A 25894-nucleotide genomic window follows, 5' to 3' on the forward strand; every position below is an offset into this window, starting at 1 on the left:
GTTTAGTTTTACACCACATTCAGCAATATTCCAGCTGTATGGTGGCAGTCTGTAAATTATCGAGTCTGGAATAGACGATCCAGTGATAAACAGCATGGGCATAGACCTGCACAACTGGGAACCAATGACATGTGTCAACCAAGTCAGCGAGCCTGACCACCTGATCCCATTAGTTACTAAGCCTCTTACAACAAGCATAGTCGCCTTTTATGGCAAGAATGGGTTGCTGTGGGCCTATTCTACCATGGACTTTCATGGGTCCCTAGTATTTAAAGCATCTGCTCATCATGTTCAATTCCCCACCTAGGTATAATGAGTGAAGGGTGGCGGAGCAGCTTAGTGGTTAAAAGGTCGGTTTGTTATACTGAAGACCAAAGTTTGATTCACCAAGTGGGTATGTGTGAAGCTCATTTCTGGTGTCCCCTGCCATGATATTGCTGGAATATTGCTAAATGTGGCTTAAATCTTTACTTACTAGAATTGTGAAGCCCATTTCTGTCGTCCCCTACAGGAATATACATCTGTGTGCAAAATGGATACTGGCCTGCTAGCCCATGGCGAGTAAACATCCACTTGGGTCAGTAAATATCCACAGTTAACAGCCCATCTGGCTAGTGAATTTTCATGGGGGCATTTTGTAAATATGTCACTCTCTCAGACTTGTTAAGTTGTGATACGCTTTCAGATTATGCATGATTATGACCTGGAAAATGGTGGTATTTTACCTTTTTTGTAATCTTTCCTAGTTTCCACATTCAAATTTCGGGCTCGTCAATTATTTTGTGGGCTAGAAACTTTCAGGCATAGCTGGTGTGACTGGATAGCAAAATTTTATACTATTTCACACACTTATACAAATATATGGTTAAATCCATACCCGGTCACTCTGTACTATTACTTTACTTAATCTGTAATTAGCCTGCCAGATGACACATCAAATACAATACTATGAAAGAATCCAGTGTTCTGTAGCTTCTTCTAAAGGATACCTGGGCATGGAATATTCACTCACACTTCCTAAAATTGGTAGTTTTCATTGTTGACAAGATTGAATATTTTAATTCTTTTTGTAAGTTCCGTGGGGCCATTTTACTATCATGTCTTGGTTTCAAGTCTGTTGAAAATAGAACATTGTTACACTGAGAATAGATGTCCAATCAAATAACTCAGGTATTGTTTGCTGTTGTGTAACAGTGCACTAACACAGCAATATTCCAGCTATATGGTGGCGGTCGGTAAATGATCGAGTCTGGACCAGACAATCCAGTGATTAATATATCATGAGCATTAATCTAAGCAATTGGATATGATGACATGTCAACGAAGCCTGACCATCCGACCCCATTAGTTGCCTCTTACAACAAGTATGGGTTACTGAGGATGTTCCAAGCTGAATCTTCATGAGTTTAACACATACATGTAAGACATATTCTGCCTGAAATGAGGATGGAGCTTCTGAACAAAGCAGTATTTCAGCTTTAAGGTGGGAGTCTGTAGATAATCAAATTTCGACCAGACAGTCGAGGGGGGGACATCATGAACATCGATCTACACAACTGAAATGTGTTACCCAAGTCAACGAGCCTGACCACCCGATCCACAAGCATGGGTTGCTGAAGACCAAGTTGAATGTAACCTACACAGATTTTTCTGTATTTATCTCTTTCAGTTAAAACCAGACTATGTAACAGAGATGGAACATTATGAATGGGTCCAGATGGATGAGTGTTGCATTCGACAGCAGCCTTACAACAATCAAAATTGAACCACAACAGAGTCTCATCCCATAAAATGAACATCTGTTGAAGCATTACAATAAATAGTATTGTATTCCTTCCATCAAAAATAATTCTTCAAAACTGTTTATTTATTGACTTTCATGAGGAACAAAATAGACAACTTGAGACTCGAACGATCTTTTCGTAACTGCAGCCTTTGCGAGAGTTCATTTTGGGAATTTGGAGTCATCTCCCTTAGACTACCGACGCGCGAAATCAAAATCCGGAAGTGGTTAACGATGTCAGACAGATTTCAGTTTCCACGTCGATATGCGTATGTTGTTAACATCATACACAGACACACCGTTCGCCACTCATTGTTTCAAGTGTTAAATTAATGTTCAACCATCATACCATATATTTATAAGCAATACGTCTGTAACTGGAGAGTTGTCGAGACAGACAATGTCAATATACTTATGCCTCACGATATTTCCATAGACTTACATGTTATATAAGTGTAGCATAAATAATTTTCATGAGTTTAGAATGGATCTTTTGTAAAATGTGACGGCAGACTTGATTATTTACAGATTGCTGTCTTGTAACTTGAATATTTCTGAGTGCCATTTAAACAACAAACAAACAAAATCAGATGTGTATAGACCTGCAATATTAAAACAGTAAGACACGTCCATAATGATATCGTGTTTATCCTTTTTGTTTCAGAAAAAGAGAAACTGTTAAAAGACCTTTCCAGATAGTCAAGACATGGTTGACACCAAATGTGGGAGATGTATGTGTACATGTTCCCTGTGCAACAATGAATTTATGTTCATATCTTCAAAACAGCAACAACTCCTCTGTATTACACTCTTAAGGACAAGGAACATGTCTTTTTATCAGCTGCAGATGGATTGGCTGTTGTTTCTGCATGTGGATATTGATGGATATATCCCTCATACAAGTTAACTGCCTGATACTATTGATAAAACTCTCGCTTTCATCCATTTGATATAGCATCGGTCTTCACCTCATTTACATTATCTTTGGGAAATTCTTCGATGGTAGACAGACAACACAAAGTCGTTTTCACAAGCCTTTTCGTTGTAGGCATATACATGTAAAATATGACTGACAGGCAATTTGTGAAGTGCCTAGATATTGCAGTCATTTTACAACAGGCCCCCCTAAGTAACTGAAGGAATTACAGCAAATGTAAACAAACGCAGCCCACTCGCGAAACAGTTGCAGAGATAACGGTAGTTTAGCGGTAATAACAGAAACACATCGCCCCCGAAGCAATGTCGGTAATACGGGAAACACGTTCGGCCATCTTCGGAGATTTTTCGGTCGCAAGCGGAAACTCATGCAGCAAAACATGGCGTCGTTGGAAGAAACACCCGTCTCGGTGAGTTTTGTTTTTAGTTCCTACTATTACATTTTCATACTTATCCATCTTTGACCACCCGTGTTGAATGCGTTTAGGTTTGAGGTGTTGTCGGGGCAATAGCTTATGTTTTTAGGAAAAGATTGTCACTGCAGAAGAGTATCACAAGTCATGCCCCTGGAGGTTGTTTACATCTGAACATCAAAGTCGTGCCGATGATTACGAACATCATGAACGTGCGCCATGAAGAAGTTTATGAGCCGTAATTTTTCTTCCTATGAAGTGCAAATGACAAATTTAAACACATTTTACCAAACAAATGATGTTATATCTAGCGCACGTTTGTAATCATCAGCACGCCTTCGATGTTCAGATGTAAACAACCTTCAGGGGCATGACACTCTTCTGCAGTGACAATCTTTTCCTAAAAACATAAGCTATTGCCCCGACAACACCTCATACCTAAACGCATTCAACACGGGTGATCAAAGATGGATAAGTATGAAAATGTAAAAGTAGGAACTAAAAACAAAACTCACCGAGACGGGTGCTTCTTCCAACGACGCCATGTTTTGCTGCATGAGTTTCCGCTCGCGACCGAAAAATCTCTGAAGATGGCCAAACATGTTTCCAGTATTACCAACATTGCTTCCGATAGGGGCAATGTGTCTCTGTTATTACCGCTAAACTACCGATATGGCTGCAATTGTTTCGTGAGTGGGCTGCATTTGTTTACATTTGAGATGCAATTCCTTCACATTTGCTGTAATTCCTTCAATTACTTTGGGGGGGCCTGTACAAATTCACCAAAAGAACTGGATTGACTAACAAATGTTATGAAGTTCCAAAGTGCATAAAAAGGAATTTATTAATTATGCTGAGGTTATGAGCCAGATGTATAAAGAAGTAACTCGACTTCCATTTTTTTTCATTCCTTACACTTTTAATCTCCTTAAGAGGAAAGTAAACTTCAAAATGTTTGGAAACCTTATCATCATTAACTGGATGGACATTGTTTTGTATCCAGTTGTATCCATCAAAGTTAAGAATTCTTAGGGCTACGAATGTTTCAATAATAAGGATCCTGGTACCTAGGGAAAAGCAGTAATAACAGCAACAACTGGTCACAGGGGATAGTCTAGATTATTGCCCCTTTAGATCCCACTCATTCATTTACTTTGTTTCTAGTGGTGGTCTGATTAATTGAAATAATCAAGGATTGGTTGCTATGACTAAATGACTAAAAGCAATCAATCATGTTTTCTCAAAACTGAACAAAAACAATTTTGGAACACTTGTTTGCTTTAACAATATTTATCCCAAGGTTGATTTTGTATGTTACCTTTCATAAGCACTACAATCCTTTTGCAAGACATTACTGAATATTTCTTGAAGACTCCAGGAAATTTATGCTCCTAACATACTATTCATCCTTTAAAGATGTGAAATTTGCAGATGCATTTTGTGCAATTTGCCAAAAAAAACCCAAAGACCTATAAGTTTTTTCTTTAATTTTTTGGTTTGTTTTAACAAACCCAACAGGGAACATTTGATAAATGAAACTACCCAATTACTTTCGATGATTGATTGGTTGTAATTTAACAATAATCAATTATTTTAACCAATTTCCAACAGTATCTGTTACGCTAGGTTTGTATGCATATCAGTTTCTTAACTTTATCCAGTGAGGATTAATTCACAGGCAACCTGTAGCACAAATTAGGCTGTACAGCATAGACAATATGACCAGCCGTCTTGTATGCTAGCGAAGCGAGCAAAGGTTGGCAACATACTTTCCTCGCTTCGGATCGGAAAATATTTTCATGTCAAAATAAAATATCGTCACCATCAAAAGTACACTTCCATTTCCTCACTTGGCTGTGCTCTCACATTTCTTACCCCATTTTTAGTAATTACTCACGTAAAATATGTTTTATTCAACATTTTAAGCGCCACTCGTGGTATTCAAATCGTTCTTAACCTCCATTACCCCTACTGAATTTTCTATGTGATATGACGTTGCATTCCGATTGAGTGTCGGGTGCTGTAGATCTGTACATCAATAGGTACTTGCAAATCATTAGCTCTCGCATTTGTTATCAATATTTAAAATGGGGAAGCACCTACTGATTCATTAGGCGTTAGGCTAATGACAAAGACCTCTTGATTTTAGTGGTTAGTTTCAAATAGTATTAATACAAGAAGAACAATGAATATCCTGTCTTTATTCCTTATGCTTGTTTTGCAGTCCAACCCTGGCACATCAGATGCTGATAGTACAATACAGAATGAAATCCAGGAATCCTCCAGCCCAGATGATGGCGACACAGAGTTTACAGCAGCTTCCAAAGCACCCGAGGCCTCCGTCGACCCTCCTCTTGTAGAGTCAGCAGAGAGCCAGGAAGGACAACAGAAAGACATCGAAGCAGAGCCGGAGCCAACTTTGGAAGAGGCAGAGCCACCAATCACCCAGGAGACACAACCTGGAACCACCAAAGTGGAGTTGCACCATGATGTTCTCCCAAAGGAACCAGAACCAGAACAAGAAGAGCTCCTGCAAGTGTGCACTGAGGACCACCGGGACTCTGATCACGATGTTGAAATGCCTTGCATCCAAGATGCTCTTATTTTGGAGCTCCAGCCAAGTGAGGAGATTATAGAAGAATCTGGACTTGAATGTCTTGGAGAAGGTGCAAGTCCCAAAAGCTGTAGAGAATCAGGGTTGAAAGATGTGGAGCCTGATGATGCACTTGGTCATGTTGACCGATGGACCGTGAAGAATTGGACAGATGTTGGAAATCCTGAAACTCAGGAGCAAGCTTCGAAAGAAGCACTAGTAGCGGAACAGGTGGTGGAAGTAGCAAGGCCTCACACCATCAGTGATGTGCCCTTTGATGTTCCGGTCTCGGAACAGATGCCAGACATTACAGCATCATCCTCTGAGGAAACTGCTGATCCAGCTAGCTCCAGTGTCAACATTAGTGAGCAAGAAATATCTGAATCTATATCATCAGAGATTGTAAATGAAAACAGGGTCGCAGAATTAACTTCCAGGAAGACGAACAGTGCCCCAATCCAAAGTTCACCAACAAAGGAATTTTCAATTCGTCTTGAAAGAATTGAAGTTGAAAAATATTTGTCATCAGGTAATGGAAAGGGGAATTTAGAGATCAAGACCAATAGAGGTTCAGCCTCACAAGAAACATCCAAGACATCAAGAAAGATCATTCGGCATAAAGGAAATAATGCATCGACATCTGATGATGAAGACAGGATAACATCAAGTACACATGTGGACAAAATACCAAGGGAGAAAAGCCACCTGCAACCAAAAGCATCAGAGAAGAAAAGCACAACTAAGGCGAGGCCAAAATCAACAAAAGTATTGCCTGAGGATGATGTTCCTGGTTCTGAAGATACCATGGATTCTGAAACAAGTTTCCAGCCTGTGGATGATGTGACAAATGTTGAGAAGGAACACGCAGGAAAAATAAGTAAATTAAGTCCACTGATAAAATCAGCATCTGTGCGGAACAAGAAGAATCAATCACAAATAGAAAGGGATAGCAGTTCACTTGAGTCTGATACCTCCAATAGAGATGCATTGCCAGTGACGAAAAAAAGAGCTGCAGTTGAAGTCTCCAAACCTAAATCAGCCAAACAAAGGAAGAAAAGCCCCAAATCTGAATCTTCACCACAATCAAAAGCAACAGTATCGTCTTATCAACAAAAGGTAAGGAGAAGTGCTAAAGACCATACTTTATCACCAGATGTTGAGTCATCAACATCAGATTCGGGATCGGGTAAAGTGAAACCACACAGAATTACACCACTTCGAAAAAAATTGCCTAAGATGCTGAAACAACATGAAGATTCAAGTTCTGAAATTAGTCAAGAGTGGGAAGTAGATGAATCATACAGACGAGCAAACACTACTAAAGCAAGATCGAGATATACAGAAAGCATGCCCATTTTGGAAGAGACATTGTCAACCGGACGAGCACATAGCCAAGTAACCAAAGATGCTAAGTTGGATACAGAAGACAATGTGAAATCTAGAGGGAGGAAAAAGCCTAGCAGATCAAAATCACTATCTCCTTCAGCTGATATGTCAGGAGAAGTGGAGGAAGAAAACGATGTGATATCTAGAAACAGGGAAAAGAATAACAGATCCCAATCACTGTCTCCATCAGCAAAAGATGTAGAGGAAGAACACGATGTGAAATCTCAAGTTAAGCCAAAGTATGGCAGATCTAAATCTTTGTCACCATCTGCTGATCTGGATGATGGAGAAGAAGACATTGACAAACCTACAGGGCGTGAACGATATCACAGATCAGTCTCTAGGTCTCCTGCTGGTCAGGAGGGAGAAGAAGAGTTAGAGCAACAGAGGATGAAGTCAACAGGCATCGATGTCAGGACATTGCCAGGTGTTCCACTAGCCACTTCAGCTGGTGAAGGTGGTGAGGCTACAAATGATAGTGACATTGATGCATCGTCGGTGAACACATCGTTGCAGCTGGAGATGGATGATATGGAGGTCACGCCTCGAGGTGCCAGACATGCGTCAGCATTGACTGGGAGTCTGTGGAAAGGGAAGAAGATATCAGCATTGACAAAAAGAGGAATGACGTCTCGTAAACTTGTACAGACCACACGATCAAGAGAGGAGGATACTCCAGTAAGATATTCAAACTTTTGATCCTAATTATGTTTGTTTGAAATATTACCAATGTCCTATATTTTTAAGCCTTTTTAACTGTCTGTTTCCAAATAAAAGGCTTCAGAAACATCCTGACTAGCAAGGGCAGCAATGATAGTTGCTGAGGTGCACCTGAAGTGTGTGTAGGGGCTGTTCCTTCAGCCATTTGTCACCCTCCAGTGTGAAGAGTGAAAATACAACACTGTTACAAGATAGTTTCCTAAACGTTTTCTGTAATCAATCATAGAGCATCAAATTTCAAATTCTTTTGGGTACAGAGGTTTCAGGATCATGTGTCTTATTTATGTTTTGTGCACTTACTCCTATTTCAAGTTATTTGATCAATCATGGTTCTCATTTAAACCCATGAACTACAGTTATAACAACTATTATTAGAGGTCACTTTGAGTTCATTATGACAGTAGACTACCATGCATTTCTTTAGATATGATATTTATGGATGTTAGAAATGAAATAGTTAAGCATGTTGGGATTATGGCACGGTTTTATTGACCATGGTTTAGGTCACTGGTATGCCTTGTCCAGTGATCATATAAGTGCAGCTGTGATTCAGCTACGCTATGAATTTTTATGATGTGTTATTACAAAGTTTAAACTGTGGGTCCTATACTTCCTACCTAGGGCTTTGTTTCCACATCTCCTGCACCTGCCAAGAAGAAGCCTCAGACCAAAGACCAAAGAAAGCCATCAACTTCACAAGCGTCTCGCAAGCCTAGCCCTGTGAAAAGGAAGAACGCAAAGAAGAGACAGAACGCAGATGACGAGGAAGAGGAGGAGAGGCCACGAGGTCAGCAAAAAGATGTGTCCATGTTTATTGTTACCCTAATTGTTGGTACCCATTCTGGACTAAAGGTCAGCTGGGCATATTTTGTGATACGTTGTCTGACCATCTGTTGTGAATTATCTGTCCATCTTTTGTGGTTGTGTTGTCAGTCCATCGGTTGTAGTTGTGTTGTCTTTCCATCTCTTGTTCAATCCTCACCAGTGTCATTACTAAAGATAGTAAACAATGGTACTTGTTTTTATTCAGCCTGATGCTCCAGGGTACTGATCTGCTCAAACGAATCTGTTTTTGTATCCATCTTTAACTTTTGTTGATAAAAACTAATCACAATTATAACTTAAAACTTCAAAATTTTCCAACTTGCTACTATTTTGGGAATACATTGTTATCAAGTGTCTTCTCAATTTAGAGCAACTTGCACATCAGATGTTCACATCAATGTTTATGTGACAGGTCGGTCAGTGTCTGTGTGGAGTACATATGACCAGCCACGGAAAGGAACAGACATCATGGATCTTGACATTGTCCTTGAGTGTCTGCGGACCACGGAGCGAGATATGTTGTGAGTACATGCACTCAGCAGACACATGTTTCTACCCAAGACATTAAGAGCGAGCGAGTATTGTGTTGCTTTTAGCAATATTCCTGCAATATAACAGCAGGGGACACCAGAAATGGGCTTCACTCATTGTACCCATGTGGGAAATCGAACCCGGGTCTTTGGCATGACAAGCAATCGCTTTAAGGACGCAGCTACTGTACCTCAGACAATAAGAGACATCTTTCTGTCATACATCTACACTGTCTGCTTGTTTCATCTTTGAGCTATTTCTCTTTGTTTGTCTCTACTGTATTTGATCCTGTCGTATTTCTTCAGGGCCGATGCTGACTCTCGAACTTGTGAGAAGGCCACACAGAAAGTGTCTGCTTACGTCAGGAAGGAAATCCATAAGTCAGTGAGTTACCTCCCCTGTTCCTTCAAGGGTTTGTATGCACTTGGCTCAAAGCGGACCGATGAATTTCAGTCTAACTTCGAAAGTAATACACATAAAATACTCAATGAAATGCTGATTATGATCAAAACACCATGCTCTGTGAGTTTTTGCATAAGTATTGTACAAATCAATAAAAAAGATGTTTAACAAACTATCATTAAAATATTGACACAGTTCACTGTTTGTTACGAGGGAGCAGTTGAGAGAAAGGGACAGTCAGGTGTTTAAGAAAAACGTGCACTAGTTCCAAGAAAGTTAGTTATTTTTTTACCCTGTGCAGACTCCTCCACCCCTTAACCACTAGTACAAATGTTTTATCTGTCTGTTTTTCAGATATCACTTGCTCAACAGATAAAACAGAGACAAAGGGAGAGTCAAAAGGTGAGATGTTTTGTTGGTTGATAACACACTCAACAATGTTAGTAATCTCAAACAATCAAATCTTGGACAATCCATTGACAGTCATCTACTAGATCAGCCAAATTATGGATCAACATCAACAAAGGTACCAAGTCTGACGAAGTTACCTATAACAACACCTCTTTGATGTTTTGTTGTTTAACACCACACTCAGCAGTATTCCAGCTATATGGCAGCAGCCTGTAACATCTGGGCCAGACAATCCAGTGATCAACATCATCAGCATTGTTCTATGTTCATGCGTCAGTCAAATCAGGGAGTCTGACTACCGAATCCTGTCAGTTGCCTCTTACAACGAGCATGGCTGCTGAAGACCAGTTCTAAACCGTACCTTCAAAGGTCTTTACGTTAAGCACAGAACACAAAGTCTATACAAGATTGTTTAAAGAGCAATGTTTGTGGTGGAGTTATGTCCCCTAGGTGTCTGAATCTCATGCAGTGGACCTGAACGATAGATTCTCTATGATTATGATAATTATGTATGTGTCTGATGTCTTTTTATGTTCACTAATGCTTCAAGCATCTTTAGAAATATATAGTGAAGTAATGACAAGTATCATACGTGTACTTTTTGTCCACAGGCTCGAACAAGAGTAAAGAACATGCGTGTCGACCTACAAGAAAAACAAAAAGACAAACTCAAGTGAGTTTCTTATTGCTGAATACCATCATCGTATCATATTCAACTGTTTCAGTGAACAATTTGTACAAGTGATAGATGTGTTTCAAGAATGAGATCCTCGCATTTTATTTTTTCCTTCCTCATCAAGAACCATTTTAAATAATATGGCGTGGCCGGGGACCGAATCACCCATGTTGTCTAGGTCTGTCCACTTCATTTCTGTTTTGATGATCCTTTCGTATCTTCAGTTGTTCACTCTCAGTGACATGTAGGATCACAGGTGTAATGTAAAATGATAAGTGCTGATTTTGGCATACAACAAGCAATATGATACATCAGAAAAGCAAAATTGTAGTCACGCCCATATATTGGCAAAGCATTGTGCACTTAACCTCCGATATGATACTTCAAGGGTGGTGATGCGATACGTATCACAATACTAAAAGCACCAACCACAGAACACCTTCAGATCAAAACAAAAAGTATTTGTCAAATTCCACCAGCGTTGTTCAATGTTCATTTGGAAACGAGATATTTAAGTTTAATCATGGACTTTGTGGATGTAGAGACCATGCAAGCACTATGTCTGACAGTTCTTGGTGCAAGAATTTCTGAGAAAAAATGTTTACTCATGAAGGGAAAATAAGTATGTGTATATTTTAGTCATATTTCCTGACAGATATCATGATTTAGCATTTTTCAAGTTAAACATTGATGTATCAGATTGTACGACAATTTAAATCTTTGTATCGCTTCATGTATTGTATGTGGATCAATGCTTATCGATGAAACGTCACACCACTAAAAGTGACGTTGCTGTCTCTGCAGACTGACCTCCAAGCTGAAGAAGCTGCAGGTTGCCAGTGGAATAGACGAGGATCTGATCAACATCAACAGCTGGCTGGACGACTCGGAGAAACTCATGAGAGAATGGGACAAGTCCAAGGCTGGACAAACTAAACCACAGGTATGAACACAGGGCAATGGTTCAAGGTACTAGTTTTGATGTTAAAATTGAGAGAGTTTATTCCAGCATTATTCCAGAGCTGTATGGTGATGGTCTGTAAATAAACAAGTCTGGACCAGAAAGTCCATCCAGTGATCAACATCATGAGCATCGCTGTAATATTTGGAATACATTGACATGTGTCAACCAAGTCAGCGAGTCTGACCAACAGATCCAGTCAGTCGGTCTTACTGCAAGCATGGGTTACTGAAGATCAGTTCTAACCAGGATCTTCACTGGTGTTCTGTGTTAAGAGAAATTGGTTTTGTGGAAATAAGCAGGTAGACCATTCATGTCACTCTTGTGACAATCAAAAGGTTAGACATTGGTGTCCTCATGTTTGTTGTTTAACACAGCACTGTTCCAGCTATCTGTCTCTAAATGACTGAATATGAACCAGACAAGCCAGTGGTCAACATCATGAGCATCTATCTACAAAATTGGGATACAATTACGTGTCATCCAAGTGAGCTAGTCTGACCATCAGTCCCGTAAGGCGCCTCTATCGACATGCGTGGGTTACTAAAGACCAACTCTAACCTAGGGCTTCACAGGTAGTCCTCATGTAATACATTCCATGTGTGAGAAGCCTACCAAATCCATACTATAAGCCAGTGTACAACAGCCTGAAACTCCCAGGTGAAAATTGAATGATGCCTAACATGCAGTCATAGCCAAAGTTCACTTTCAGTAGGTGTTTTAGATCCATTATTGCCAAAGCCTGAATAGCAGCTGTTCAGTCAAGTAGACTAATCCCCACATCACTGATTTGCTGTGACTTGTCTGGTTTCATAAGGTTACTTAGGTTTAAGTGTTCAGAATGAGAACTTGTCAACTTGCAACTGTAAGAAGTTTAAGTTTTCATGAGAATGAGGAAATCACATGGTACATTCAGGTGTGGACCAAGAGCACGCTATTTGTAATTTTAGAACTCCCTTCACTAATTATGACACAATTGGGGCAGTAAGGTAGACAGATGGTTAAAGCGTCTGCTTACCATGTCAAAGATCCAGGTTTAATTCCCCACATGGCTTCAGTGTGTGAAGGCCATTTCTGCTGTATCCTAAACCATGCTCACTCACTCACTCACTTGCCAACACATCATGGGTGATATTTTAACTAGTCCTATGAAAGAGAGCCATAGTGAAAGTAATTGCATGAAAAATTATGTTGAAGATAAGCAAAATCTGTATTATTATTGAAACTGCAGGACAGTCCATGCTTTCATTTATGAACCTTCACCTCAAGGACAATACCAGATATGTATGTACAGCAATGTGATGGGTAACTACACCATAGGTGACTTTCACAAATTGTTTTTTTGCTGACAAAGAGTACACAGGATTTTACATGGGAACTTGGGAGGATTATATATGAATAAGTGTGTCATGTAAGTAATCGGAAATATTCTGAAAGTCTATATATTGCTATTTTCTTTTTGGTGCTAGCAAGAGTGAATGAGTGACTTTAGTTTTACACCGCACTCAGCAATATTCCTGCTATATGGCGGCGGTGTGTGAATAATCGAGTCTGGACCAGACAATCCAGTGATCAACAACACGAGCATCGATCTGCGCAGCTGGGAACCAATGCCATGTGTCACCAAAGTCAGCGAGCCTGACCACCCGATAGTGTTAGTTGCCTTTTATGACAAGCATAGTTGCCTTATGTGACAAGCATTGGTTGCTAAAGCCAGTGAGGGCCTATTCTACCCTGGAACCTTCACGGGTCTGCTAGCAAGATGCTCATAAATAAGTAGCGATTGTCTGAAAGAAATTGATGGAAGTTTCTCTAAAACTCGAAGGAAATGTGACACATAAGCAAACTAAATGTATCTTTGATTACATTTGAAACAAGCATTTTTCTGAGGACAACATGTATTTTCACACCTTTTTAATTTCTCTGTATATCACTTTTCATTGGTGTCAAAAGTTTGAGGATTTCAGGTATGTTTTTGATCCAGATCATCGTCCAATATAGCCACTGGACCACTAGCCTGTGGCTGGCAAAAATCCAGTTGGACCAGTGAATTTTCATAAGGCCATTTTGTGAAAATATCACTCTCTCCCACTTGGTAAGCTACAATACACTTTCAAATCATGCCTGATTATGGCCTGATAAAAATGTTCATTATATTTGCAACTTAATGACAAAATTACCCCAAAACCACTCACCATGATTCATTTTAATGGAAAATGCCAGCTCAAATGTTTATTGGTTGCATTCTCAACCTCACAGCTTAACGTGGGCGTGGATGTTTTGAATGCCAGTATGCAAGCCAGGAAATCCTGTTTTGGATGATAACATAGCTTGCTAGTAAGGGTATTGGACAAGTCAAGATGAACTATGCTTGCAGTCATGACAGTGTTCAGGAAATACAGTTATCAGGCTCACATGAAGTGTCTGATTTATTAAACAATAAACTGAAACATAATTGTTGTGTTAGAAGTTTAAATATATCCTCAAAAGGTATGGTCACACATATTTACACAAATTATCTAGTGCCCGATGGCAACCTTTGAAAACACTGCATTTGTATCCCTGGAGTTATCTATCACAGCTGAGTTTGAATATATGTAATATATGTGATATATGTGATATATGTGATGTGAGATGTGCCTCATAACTATCACACAGAAATATAATGTTTATCAATGAATAAATTCATCAGACTTAATTAGAGGTCTTTTAGGTGGTGCAAGTTCTGGTGTGCAATTCATGCACCTTGATGTACAGTTTTAATTCTCCTGATGCCACAGTGTCATACATGTCTGTTTCTTCAACCCTCACTTTGATGTTGAAAGTCATAAATACATTGTACACACACATATTCTGTTCCATCAGGGTTATTTAGTGTATATTTTAATATATTCATATGAAATACTTTCTCTAAGAATTGGATTTCAAACAAATGAATAATAATGTTCACACGGTATTATTCTGAAACACTGCTGAAAAACATGCAAACACAAAATTCAAGGTGAACGTGGAACCATACTGGATTTTGTTTACAAAATGGCACTACATCGTTTAGTGAAGATAAGCCATGGTGTGTTTCGGAAATTGATGGTCAGACTCGCTGACTTGACTGACACAAGTCATCGTATCCCAGTTGCGTAGATCGATGCTTGTGGTGTTGATCACTGGATTGTCTGGTCCAAACTCATTTATTTACAGGCCCCCATCATATAGCTGAGTGCGGCGTAAAAGTAAATTCACTCATTAGTGTATGAGTGCAGTCAATTTGAATGCAATGTTGTATGTCTGGCTATCGATAGAGATCAATAATAGTACTTAGAGTTGTCATCAACCTACTACTAAAGGCTGATGAAAGACATGGCTCTTCGGTGGCTCTATTGGATCTGAGTCAGCTGTGGTAGGAGAAAGTGATATTCCCTCTCAACCTTGTGTGAAGTACCTAGGGGTGCACCTAGATCAATCACTAACTCTCCGTAACCACATCACCAGTGTACCACGTGCTTGCTTCCTTGAGATGTGCCGACTTGCTTTTATTAGACCATATCTCACTGAAGACGCAGCAGCCAGTCTTGTAAATTGCTTTATCACGTCAAGGTTGGACTACTGTAGTTCATTTTCCTTTGGTCTCCCTCTTGACGAGATTGCTCGAGTCATGCGAGTACAGCACAGTGCAGCTGGTCTGATGAAGAGACAAAAGCATAATCATGTAACTCCCATGCAGCAGCATCTGCATTGGCTGCCTATCGCATTTCGATGCAAATACAAGACTGCAACACTGGTGTTTCGCCATTTTGATGGCTCATTAACGCCATATCTGTCCAGAGAACTTTCTACATACCAGGCTCCACGAACTCTCAGTTCTTCCAGTGAGAAACTGTCCAAAAAGTCCAAAAATACAACTTAAAGTCAGCAGGACAGTGCTCTTTCAAATACAGTGTACCCTCAGTTCGGAGTGTTTTTCCAAATGAACTCTGCAGTTCCCCTTGTCCAAGTTCATGCAAGACTGGTTTAAAAACATTCTTATTTAAACAGGATTTCCCTTAATGTCTACTTTTCAAAAAAAAAAAGAAAAACAGTAATCTGAAAATAGTTTAAAAACAGGTATTGAATTGACATGTAATTTTGTTTATTGTGTTTGCAAACTATATTTCATCACAGTAGTCCATGTCAGATAAAAACCAATGACAATTTTCATATCAATGTTCATAGAATAATTTATACCATCAATGATGTTTCTGATCATCAGTCTCTTTTGCCATGGCTATAGTGTTGAGTTCTTATTTCAGCTCATCCTGTCATTTCCATGTGATATGTTTGATGTTCAAAAGCTCCCACTTAATTCACTAAAATAAGTAGATATAAATATTTTTTTTAAGTCTCAAAGGAATTTCAAAATCTCTCCAAAAGTTCCATACATAGTGTGCTTGTAGAGTAATGGAAGTCGGTATTAATTGTTTAAACCTCCAAACAGTCCAGACCCATGAAGGTCCCGGGGTAGAATAGGCCTTCAGCAACCCATGCTTGCCATAACAGGCGACTATGCTTTTCATGAGAGGCAACTAATAGGATCGGGTGGTCAGACTCGCTGACTTGGTTGACAAGTTATTGGTTCCCAATTGTGCAGATTGATGCTCATGCTGTTGGTCACTGGACTGCCGTACAGCTGGAATATTGCTGAGTGTGGTGTAAAACTAAACTCACTCACTCTTGCTAGCACTAAAAAGAAAATAGCAGTTCCATCTGTGGCAGCATAGGTTGAGTCTGCACTCATCTGTGTTCAGCCTAGAGACCATTTTGACATTAGACTATAGATCAGTTGTATTTTCCCAAACCTATGAAGATCCTGGATAGAACTGATCTTCAGTAACCCATGCTTGTCATAAGAGGCAACTGACAGGATCAGGTGGACAGGCTTGCTGACTTGGTTGACACATATCACCTTATCCCAATTTTTGTAGATAGATGCTCTTCCTGTTGATCACTGAATTGTCTAGTCCAGACTGGATTACTTACAGCCTGCTGTCATGTACCTGGAATAATGTCATAGAAAATACTGTTACCCCTTCTCACTCATTAGTAATAGTCAGGTCAGCTTAGTCTCACTGAATTGATCACTGAATTGTCTGGTCCAAACTGGATTATTTACAGCCTGCTGTCACCAAGAATACTGTCAAAGAAAATATCTTGCCCTTTTTCACTCATTAATAGTAATCAGGTCAGCTTAGTGGGGTTTTTTTTGTACATTTATTAGAAAAATTCATAAGTACGTTGTTACACCATCTGCCCAAAGACATTTTGTTCAACCAATAACTTGCTGACTATTAAACATCACCTTTGTCTAAACTAGAGGTGCAGTGCAAATTTTGATTATAAAATTTCATTTCCAGAATTATAGCAATTAAAAAATGTGAAACTCAAAAAGTTTCTTCTAACAATAACTTAAACAGTTTGGTTTGAATGGAGAGATGCAGTGCTAAGTTATATTTTGATCTTTTTAATTGATCAAGAATTATCACTAATTACATGTCTTGAAAATGGGAAGAAGCCCCAAATTCAATTTTATCAACCAATAACTTAATCATTGTTTAATGGATTGTGCCCCAAATTCCATTTTATCAACCAAATACTTAATCATTGTTTAATGGATTGTTTTCAGCTTTGGGTAATGGCATTCTGTTTATGGGAAAGGTGCAGTCCAAAGCTGGCTACAGATGTTTTGTAATCAGCATTATTACTTGCTGCACACTTGAAGTGGGGAGTAACAGTGATGGGTATTAGGGAACCTTGTTCATATCTTTTTGGCCTGTGTCCATAATATACCGGACAAAAAAGTTAGGGATATGTGCAAAATTTGAAATTATGAAAAATGAATTATTTATTCACTGACACTGTTACGAAATTACGATAATAAAAATACCAATATCCCTAACTTAGTTTGTCTAGGATATATTCATGTGATGACACACATCTAGGCACCATGGAGTAAATGAAATCATTGAAGCAAATGGTGTGAATTATCCTGTCAGATCAGGAAAGGAATATATATAAAGCTAATTAAGAATTTCTTTTAAAAAAGTATGGCACCAATATATTCTCCAGGGTAGTAGAGTAATTAAGTAATTAGCTAATTTGAAATTTCACATCCAATTTACAGGATCCCTCTACGTGTAAGAGTTGAACCAAATGTGTATTTGGTGGTCTCATGGCATGTGGGTGGGATAAGTCAGATATCAGAATCCAGAGAGGGTCACCAGGTCAGATGGAGCAGTGACACATTTGCAGTAGTATTCCATTCTTAGGGTCAGCTAGCTTCCCTGTGATGATTAGTGGTAGGGTAGCCTGGTGGTTAGAACGCTTGCTCACCATGATGTTCATGATGCTTGCTCACCATGATGTTCATGACGCTTGCTCACCATGATGTTCATGATGCTCGCTCACCATGATGTTCATGATGCTCGCTCACCATGATGTTCATGATGCTCGCTCACCATGATGTTCATGATGCTCGCTCACCATGATGTTCATGATGCTCGCTCGATTCACCATATGGTTACAATACGCAAAACCAATTTCTGGTGTCTCCCATCGTGATACTGCTGGAATATTGCTGTGAGTGAGTTTAGTTTTACGGCGCACTCCGCAATATTCAAACTATGTATTGGCGGTCTGTAAATAATCTTGTCTGGACCAGAAAATCCAGTGATCAATAGCATGTGCATCGATCTGCGCAAATGGAAACCGATGACATGTGTCAACCACGTTAGCGAGCCTGTCCACCCGATACTGTCAGTTGCCTCTTACGACAAGCATAGATTGCCTTATATGGCAAGCAGGGGTTGCTGAAGACCAATTCTACCCTGCAACCTTCACGGGTCCACACTTCCTGTGACAATCAAGCTTTCAAATCATGCTTATTATGGGAGACAGTTAACAGGAGTGTGAGACTGAGAGGATTCCTTGTTGACTTAATTGACGCATAAACAGATTCTCTTGATGACAATCACATATTGTTCACAAAAAGAGAATTTATTATTACATGTTACTGTATCTTACATGTTATTGTGGCAGTGCGGTAACCCAGTGGTCAAAGTGTTAGCTCATCACACTAAAGACCCAGGTTTGGTTCCCCACATGGGTACATCATGTGAAACACATTTCTGGTGTTCTTCCAAATAACCCATACTTGACATGGTTCAAGTGGTCAGGCTTGTTTACTTGGCTGGCACATGTCATACATACCAGTTGCGTAGATCACTGCTCATGCTGTTGATCACTGAATTGCACAGACCAGACTCAATTATTTACTGACCACTGCCATACATCTGGAATATTGGTCAGTGCAATGTAAAACTTAATTCTTTCTCTCACATAAAGTTTATATGTTACTGAATATGTAAAAACACAACAAACAGAACAAATCTTCTGCGGTGAGCTCCAGCACTCCACACACATTCCCCTGCTTTATATCATTTAGCACCATCTATAGAGCTACAGCTACAATACCCATACAACTCAAACCAAACATCACCAACGCTTTTTTTGGTTGACATTATATTGATAGCAAGTATATCCTCAAATGAGAGACGTGTAACTTGTCGGAATAGGGGAGAAATTGATTCCCCAAACAATGACTGCTGCCAGGCAGCTGGTGCACAACCCTCCCAAGGGACTTTGGGGAATAAGACTTGCATGAATTATAAATCGGTAAAAAGACAACTGGCATCCACCCGACACCTTGCTATGCCAATTTGTATTTGTCAGGTCCCTCGTGTAATGCAAACAACAGGCGGCCCGACACTAACTAGATTTGTAATGATTTGATGAGAAGCACTTCAACAATGCATTACGCTAATTGTATCTTAAATCATGTCTCTCTCATGGATTTATATAGAATGTACTTGGTTGTTGATATCAATGATGCTGAGGATTTTTTAGGACTAACAATTGAGTTGATTGATTGTTATAAAAATAGTTCATAGAAAGTTTAGAATAAAGTACATCCATGCCTGTGTCCAAAGTGAAAGGACATAAAGGTATGTAAAGGGTCAAAACTGACTCTCATCCCTGACCCAATTTCCTGAGGCCAAGGGCTTACTTTTTTAAACAAAATCAAGGAGGAGGTTTTGATCCAACTTATGAACTGATCAAAGGTATATGATCAAAGATATATTTTTAAGATCTGGTATTTACTGTTGAAATCAACTGGTATGCAAACAATCTCATTCTCAATCTCACAGTGACTTCTTCTTCTTCAAAACTGCTGTGCTAGTAAACAAAGAGTTGCAGGTTCAAAACCAGGCATTGGCCCCATATAAGAATGAAATTTCACAACTGATGATTGATCATTACCAACAAACAATGATAAAAAAAAAATTGGTTAGCATCAGTTTTTCAGATTTGCCAATCCAGGTTGTTATTGCAGATAAGTGTAACATGATGCAACATGCTAGTTTAAAGTGATAACTAATATATCATGAACATAAACATCCTGGAGCCTTCAAGAAATAGTCAGTCATGACTTTTCAGTTAGTGCAGTGAGTTTTCTGAGATATATACACATTTTCAGGCCCTGACAACGTCAAAGATATGTTCCATCATCAAGTGTTTCAAAGATTAAAACAGTAGTTCCAAAATCGTTTGTGTTTGATTTTGAGAAAATGTGATTTATTGCTTGGTTGTTTGGTCACTGTGACTACCACTAATGCCCACGAAACTGGCTGTAGAAGTTTATTTAGTAAAATGACAACCTGGCAAGACAATAGAGTGACATCACAAGAGGATGTAGATTTAGAGATTGTGAGATTGGAGATTGGAGATATTTGTGGAAAAGAATTAGCAATGAAATAAATCAGTGCATATTTTATCTCTTGCACATCTGAGTTAAACAGAGGTGTGATGGACCAAGTTATGATATGAGTAGCTGATCACAGTAGAAGATATTTGCTTGTTTGGGTTTGTTTATTGTTAAATGCCTCACTCAGCAAATATGCCATCTATACGAAGATGTTCTTAAATAATTGAGTCTGGACCAGACAGTCCTGTGCTCAACATGATGAGTATTGATCTTCACAGTTGATATGAGATGACTTGTGTCAGCCAGGTCAATGAGTATGACCCCTGCTTCCTTTAGTCAACCTCTTTTGACAAGCATGGGTTACTGAAGGCCAACTCTAAATCCGAACTTTACAATAATTTTTATTCCAGTTGAAGATACCAGAAATTATGCAGGCATAAAACATTATACCCAAATAGGGAATTGGACCTTGGCCTATTCTGGTGTGAGCAAATACTTTCACCACACTGCTATAGCTGGAGCGCAATAGTGCAGTTGTATGGTGTCTACCTATCATGCTGAAATCCCAGGTTCTCTCCCCAGTGGAGAAACTCAGACGTAGGTCCCGAGGTGGGCACATTTATGTAGTATCCTTGGACAAGGTACTTAAATCCACATTGTCTCAGTTCTCTGAGCTTTAAGTTGTGCTGGAAATGTGAGTGTGTAGTATATTCTGCTTAACAGGCAGCATGTCCCCCAGGGAGTTGAAAAAGTATCTGAAAGTACAGTAGTGTCCTATGACTGGGATATTAATGTATGTAGTGTTCTGAGCAGGTAATGTGTGTGGATATGAGTGCCATATAAGTGACTGTTAGTTTTATTTTGTATTTCCAGAAGTACAAGTGGATTGGGGAGCTGTCTGAAGAGATGAAGAGTCTGTGCTGACACAAACATTATGTGTATAACTTTGTGTAAATTATTCATGATTGACCTTTTGTAATAAATTACTATTTACTGACCAAGAATCACTTTTTAATATAAAATACTCCTGTATTAACCACTGTGGGGTCAGAAGGCTGGTCCAATGGTTAAAGCATTCACTCGTAACTCTAAAAACGAAGTTCAAGTCCCCTCATAGGAACAATATGTGAAGCCCATTTGTAGTGTGCCCCACAACTCTGAAGACCAAGTTCAATTCCCCTCACAGGAACAATATGTGAAGCCCATATGTGATGTGCCCCGAAGACCCAGTTCAATTCCCGTCATAGGAACAATATGTGAAGCCCATTTGTGGTGTGCCCCACAACTCTGAAGACCATGTTCAATTCCCCTCATAGGAACAATATTTGAAGCCCATATGTGATGTGCCCCGAAGACCCAGTTCAATTCCCGTCATAGGAACAATATGTGAAGCCCATTTGTAGTGTGCCCCACAACTCTGAAGACCAAGTTCAATTCCCCTCACAGGAACAATATTTGAAGCCCATATGTGATGTGCCCCGAAGACCCAGTTCAATTCCCGTCATAGGAACAATATGTGAAGCCCATTTGTAGTGTGCCCCACAACTCTGAAGACCATGTTCAATTCCCCTCATAGGAACAATATTTGAAGCCCATATGTGATGTGCCCCGAAGACCCAGTTCAATTCCCGTCATAGGAACAATATGTGAAGCCCATTTGTAGTGTGCCCCACAACTCGGAGGACCAAGTTAGATTGCCCTCACAGGAACAATATGTGAAGCCCATATGTGGTGTGCCCCACAACTCGAAGGACCAAGTTAGATTGCCCTCACAGATGATATTGGTGGAACGTTGATAAAAGTTTACTTAGTTTCCTTCATCATTTCCTGTGGTAAGTCACAGCAACTGTGTTTGTTGAGTTGTCCCCCTTTATCATGCCAGGATTGTTGGTCTGTCAGCATGTGTGTAATGCTGAATTAGCTGACATCAGTCAGTGTTCATGTTGCCATCAAAACAGCTTCAAATGTTCGTAAAGGCATGCAATCAGGAGGCGGAGAAGGTCACAAAAGCTGATGAGAAGTAGTATGTACCATATTACAATGAAACCATTTCGGAATATCAGGTTGTCATTAGTAGACAGACTCAACAGCAATACCAATCAGTGATGTTTAGCACAGTAATACAATCCGGGACCCGCACATACCAGTATCATCTAACAAAAACAGAAATTAGGGGTCGTCAGCTAATCATGTGAAGAGACATACATGTACACACAATTAGTTGTTCACAACAAACAGCCATGGAATCTCTTGCAATTCATATTCACATAAGCAAAGACATGATGATGCTGGAAAAGCATACTTCATTATTACCTCACATCTTAAATATTTTTGATTATTATTTATTAGGCTAAATAAACAGTGAAATGTTTCTCGGGCGTCCGCGTGGCTTTTATTTGTTTGCGTAACAAGTTTTTATTGCCATTTAAATAAATAATTTTGACGTGGCCGCGTCCATTTGCCCACTATAAGGATGAATGTCTGTAAGAGCAAGTGTAACTGAATCTACAACTCATTAGCACGTGCAAAACTTCCCAAGATGTATTTCTGAGAAAATAAGCTATGAACTCTGATAAAGAGGATAGACGTTCATGCTATCATTCTATGATTTGTCGGGGCAGACTCAATCATATATAGACCACAGTCATATGCCTGGAGGGGCGATGGAGTAGCCTAGTGGTTAAAGTGTTCACTCGTCACGCCGAAGACCCGGGTTCTATTGCAGAAAGTGTGAAGCTCAATTCTGATATTTTCCCACTCTGATACTGCTGGAATATTGCTAAAAGCAGCGTGAAGCTAAACTCACTCACTCACACTGGAGTAGATCTAAATGCGGCGATGAAGAACATTCCCTTTGATTCATGTTCGTAAGAGACCACTGAGAGATTCTCATTGTCTGCCTGGACCAGAGTCGGTAGTATACACGCGACACCTGACACTGATAGGATGTCGCTGTCGCAGGCAACATTACCAAAATCTCACGAAATCTGAACTTCCCAGTCTCAGTAATTGCGAATTACACGTGACGTGTACAAAACAGATCTGCGCAATGTCTTGCACATATGGCCTTGCATATTGTCAGGTGAGGGAACTAACAGCACAAATCTTGGAACTCTCCATTACTCCTTTACCCAACATTCACTGATGGATATGTCTGTGTGTTCTGCAGACTAATCACATTACCTTTGCTTTTGTGAATCACCTTCAACGAAAATGTGTTGGTAAGTTTCGAAAATGCTCTCGCCTTTTGTCAGACACATTGGTTATTAATGTTACGTTAGAAATTAACTCCATGCGTCAGAATGTCTCCGAATTGAGATAGCAATTGCAAATGAAAGGGCGACGTGCAATGCCTGCAGCGGCTTATGCAACTGACATGCAGGCGGGAGTACCCTTCATGGTGTTTGCAACTAGAAGGGTGAAGTGTGAATTCGCATTGATTTATTGTGGCTGGAATCGAATTACATGCTTGCAGGCCATCAATAAATCATAGCTATGGTCGTCTGCTGGCCCGAGCGAGCTCCTAGGCCCCCTCAACTTCACTCGGTCCTGTCATGTTTACAAGTCCTGATCTTCTGAAATCACGAACCTCTCGACCGGGTAATGATAGCTTTCAAGGAACAAACTTGACGACCATGTGATTAAAGCTGGTTAAGTTCCTAGACAAGGGTTAACGTGGATCGAGCTCGGACGATTGTTGAAAGCAGATGACAGGTGTGGTGTTTGTCTGATTTGAAGGAAAGTTGAATTTTGTTGGACTGCAGGAACTCAAAATATATTGCTACCTTTTGAGTAATGGGAGGAAGGTCGCCGAAAACGAGATTATCACAGCTATGCTTGATATCACGTTACTTGTCTGCCTCTCAGTTTAAAACATATATAAATAGCAATTAAAAAACCCAATCAAACTCTAATCTAGAATGATTGTGCACGTCTACATTGCCTCCGGACAGTGTGCACTGTTTTGGGCTTCATTTAGATTTTATTATGACTATTTCATTAGAAAATGATTTATCAAAACAAAAAAATATTTCTGTGATGTTAATCTAGCATCCTGTTCAAAACACATTTGAACAGAACGGTTTTGTCCGATGCATTGAAGTTCCTTGGAGAAAGTTCTATGATGAGAGAATCTGCGCTTGTATAATCTCATATTTTAATCCTTTACAGAGATACGAGACCTCTCTGCTTCACGTGGTTAAAGTTGAGCAACCAGTCATTAGAACTTTCGACAAGGTTGTGAGAACAGGGACCTCTTTTGAGAGGCAGCTATAAGTTGGCGCAGTAAGGAAGGATAAAGATATATGGATGAAAAACGTCTTTATATAATGTGACAACAATAAAGAGGTTCTACATCCATGTATTGTTATCCTTCCCAACTGGGAACTATTTCAACCAGAAATTCTCGTCTGTAATTTAGAGTTTCGGTAAAACTATGACACACGTCAGTAAAGTGACGGAGGAAGACTGAAAGGTTCTCAGCTTAATAAAATTTATGCCTGACTGCGTTGGTTGAGGTAATACTTTTTCAACACGATCGCCTCCAAGGTCCAACCATTCTGGAGTGTCTGTCTCCCATTAGTGTAGAAAGCTTTCTCTTCGTGTTGTCAAAAGTCTCCCAAAGCAGAAATGACGTCATCGTCATTTGCTTAATGCTTAGTCTGTGCTTGAAGTCGGTAATGGAATTGTGACCGTGAATATGGTGAATACAGATGATCTTCAATGAGGCCAAAGCGCCAGTCATCTGTTGCAGCCATGGCGACAACGGCATGTAATTTAGTTAGGGTCAACGCCGCTTTAAACATTATTCCAGTTATATGACGGTTTGTCAGCTTTATATGGAGAGTGACGCAGGTGATGCTTGTACCACTTTCTTCAAACAGCGATCATGGCTATGGTCTTGACAAACCCAGGACGACAAGACGAACCAACGGTCTTGTATTGACGTGCAGAAGAAAGACGCATCTCTGCCTCCTACGACTACTCCCTGACGACAGACCAAATTTGTCACCAGAGGCCCTATTCTCGAAATGTTCTTAGCCCCAAAATTCTTAACTTTGATCTTAGCCAGTGTGTTAAGAATGGGCTTAAGAAGTTCGTAAGGCTGTGAACGGTTCGAGGATAGCTAGCAGGTACATTGTGGCGGTGGAACGATGCACTTTTTAGTGATAGAGAAGCAACCCAGTACCGCTCTTGGATCCATTAGAAGTATTTACCGTCTCACCTGATGGAGTAGACTGGCCTTCGTTTGAGGAGATCTAAGATGCGTACTCGGCTGTTACGGTTCTTCACTCTGTCACGGTTAGTGGAGAACAAGAGACACATTTACAAATCGTTCAAATGAATCTGCTTCAACTAGATGTTAGTCTCTCAAGCAATGATGAACGTTTAGACTTTGATCAGGCAGCCCGACTCAACTTTCTCGTTCGTGTTGAACGCACTGTTGCAGGAGTACTATACCTC

General features: G+C 39.8%; 1 protein-coding gene across 1 annotated transcript; it reads left to right on the forward strand.

Annotated features, from left to right (window-relative positions):
* The first annotated feature begins 1971 nt into the window (after nt 1-1971).
* LOC137283460 (peptidyl-prolyl cis-trans isomerase G-like) lies at nt 1972-21432 on the forward strand. Its single transcript, XM_067814967.1, has 10 exons — nt 1972-2052; nt 2448-2514; nt 5357-7789; nt 8453-8618; nt 9069-9177; nt 9493-9571; nt 9944-9991; nt 10612-10673; nt 11481-11619; nt 21305-21432. Exons 1-10 carry the CDS (start codon nt 2018-2020, stop codon nt 21353-21355), a joined length of 3189 nt encoding a protein of 1062 aa, XP_067671068.1. The 5' UTR covers nt 1972-2017; the 3' UTR covers nt 21356-21432.
* Nucleotides 21433-25894: the final 4462 nt, after the last annotated feature.

This window comes from Haliotis asinina, chromosome 5 (genome assembly GCF_037392515.1).
Source record: "Haliotis asinina isolate JCU_RB_2024 chromosome 5, JCU_Hal_asi_v2, whole genome shotgun sequence".
Lineage (NCBI taxonomy): Eukaryota > Metazoa > Mollusca > Gastropoda > Lepetellida > Haliotidae > Haliotis > Haliotis asinina.

Excerpts from the sequence above, each read along its gene's own strand:
- LOC137283460 (XM_067814967.1), top strand. The coding sequence starts at position 2,018 with ATGTCAGACAGATTTCAGTTTCCACGTCGATATGC. Across the intron at positions 9,572-9,943 it reads GGAAGGAAATCCATAAGTCA|ATATCACTTGCTCAACAGAT; the intron begins GTGAGTTACCTC and ends TCTGTTTTTCAG. Across the intron at positions 9,992-10,611 it reads GACAAAGGGAGAGTCAAAAG|GCTCGAACAAGAGTAAAGAA; the intron begins GTGAGATGTTTT and ends TTTTGTCCACAG.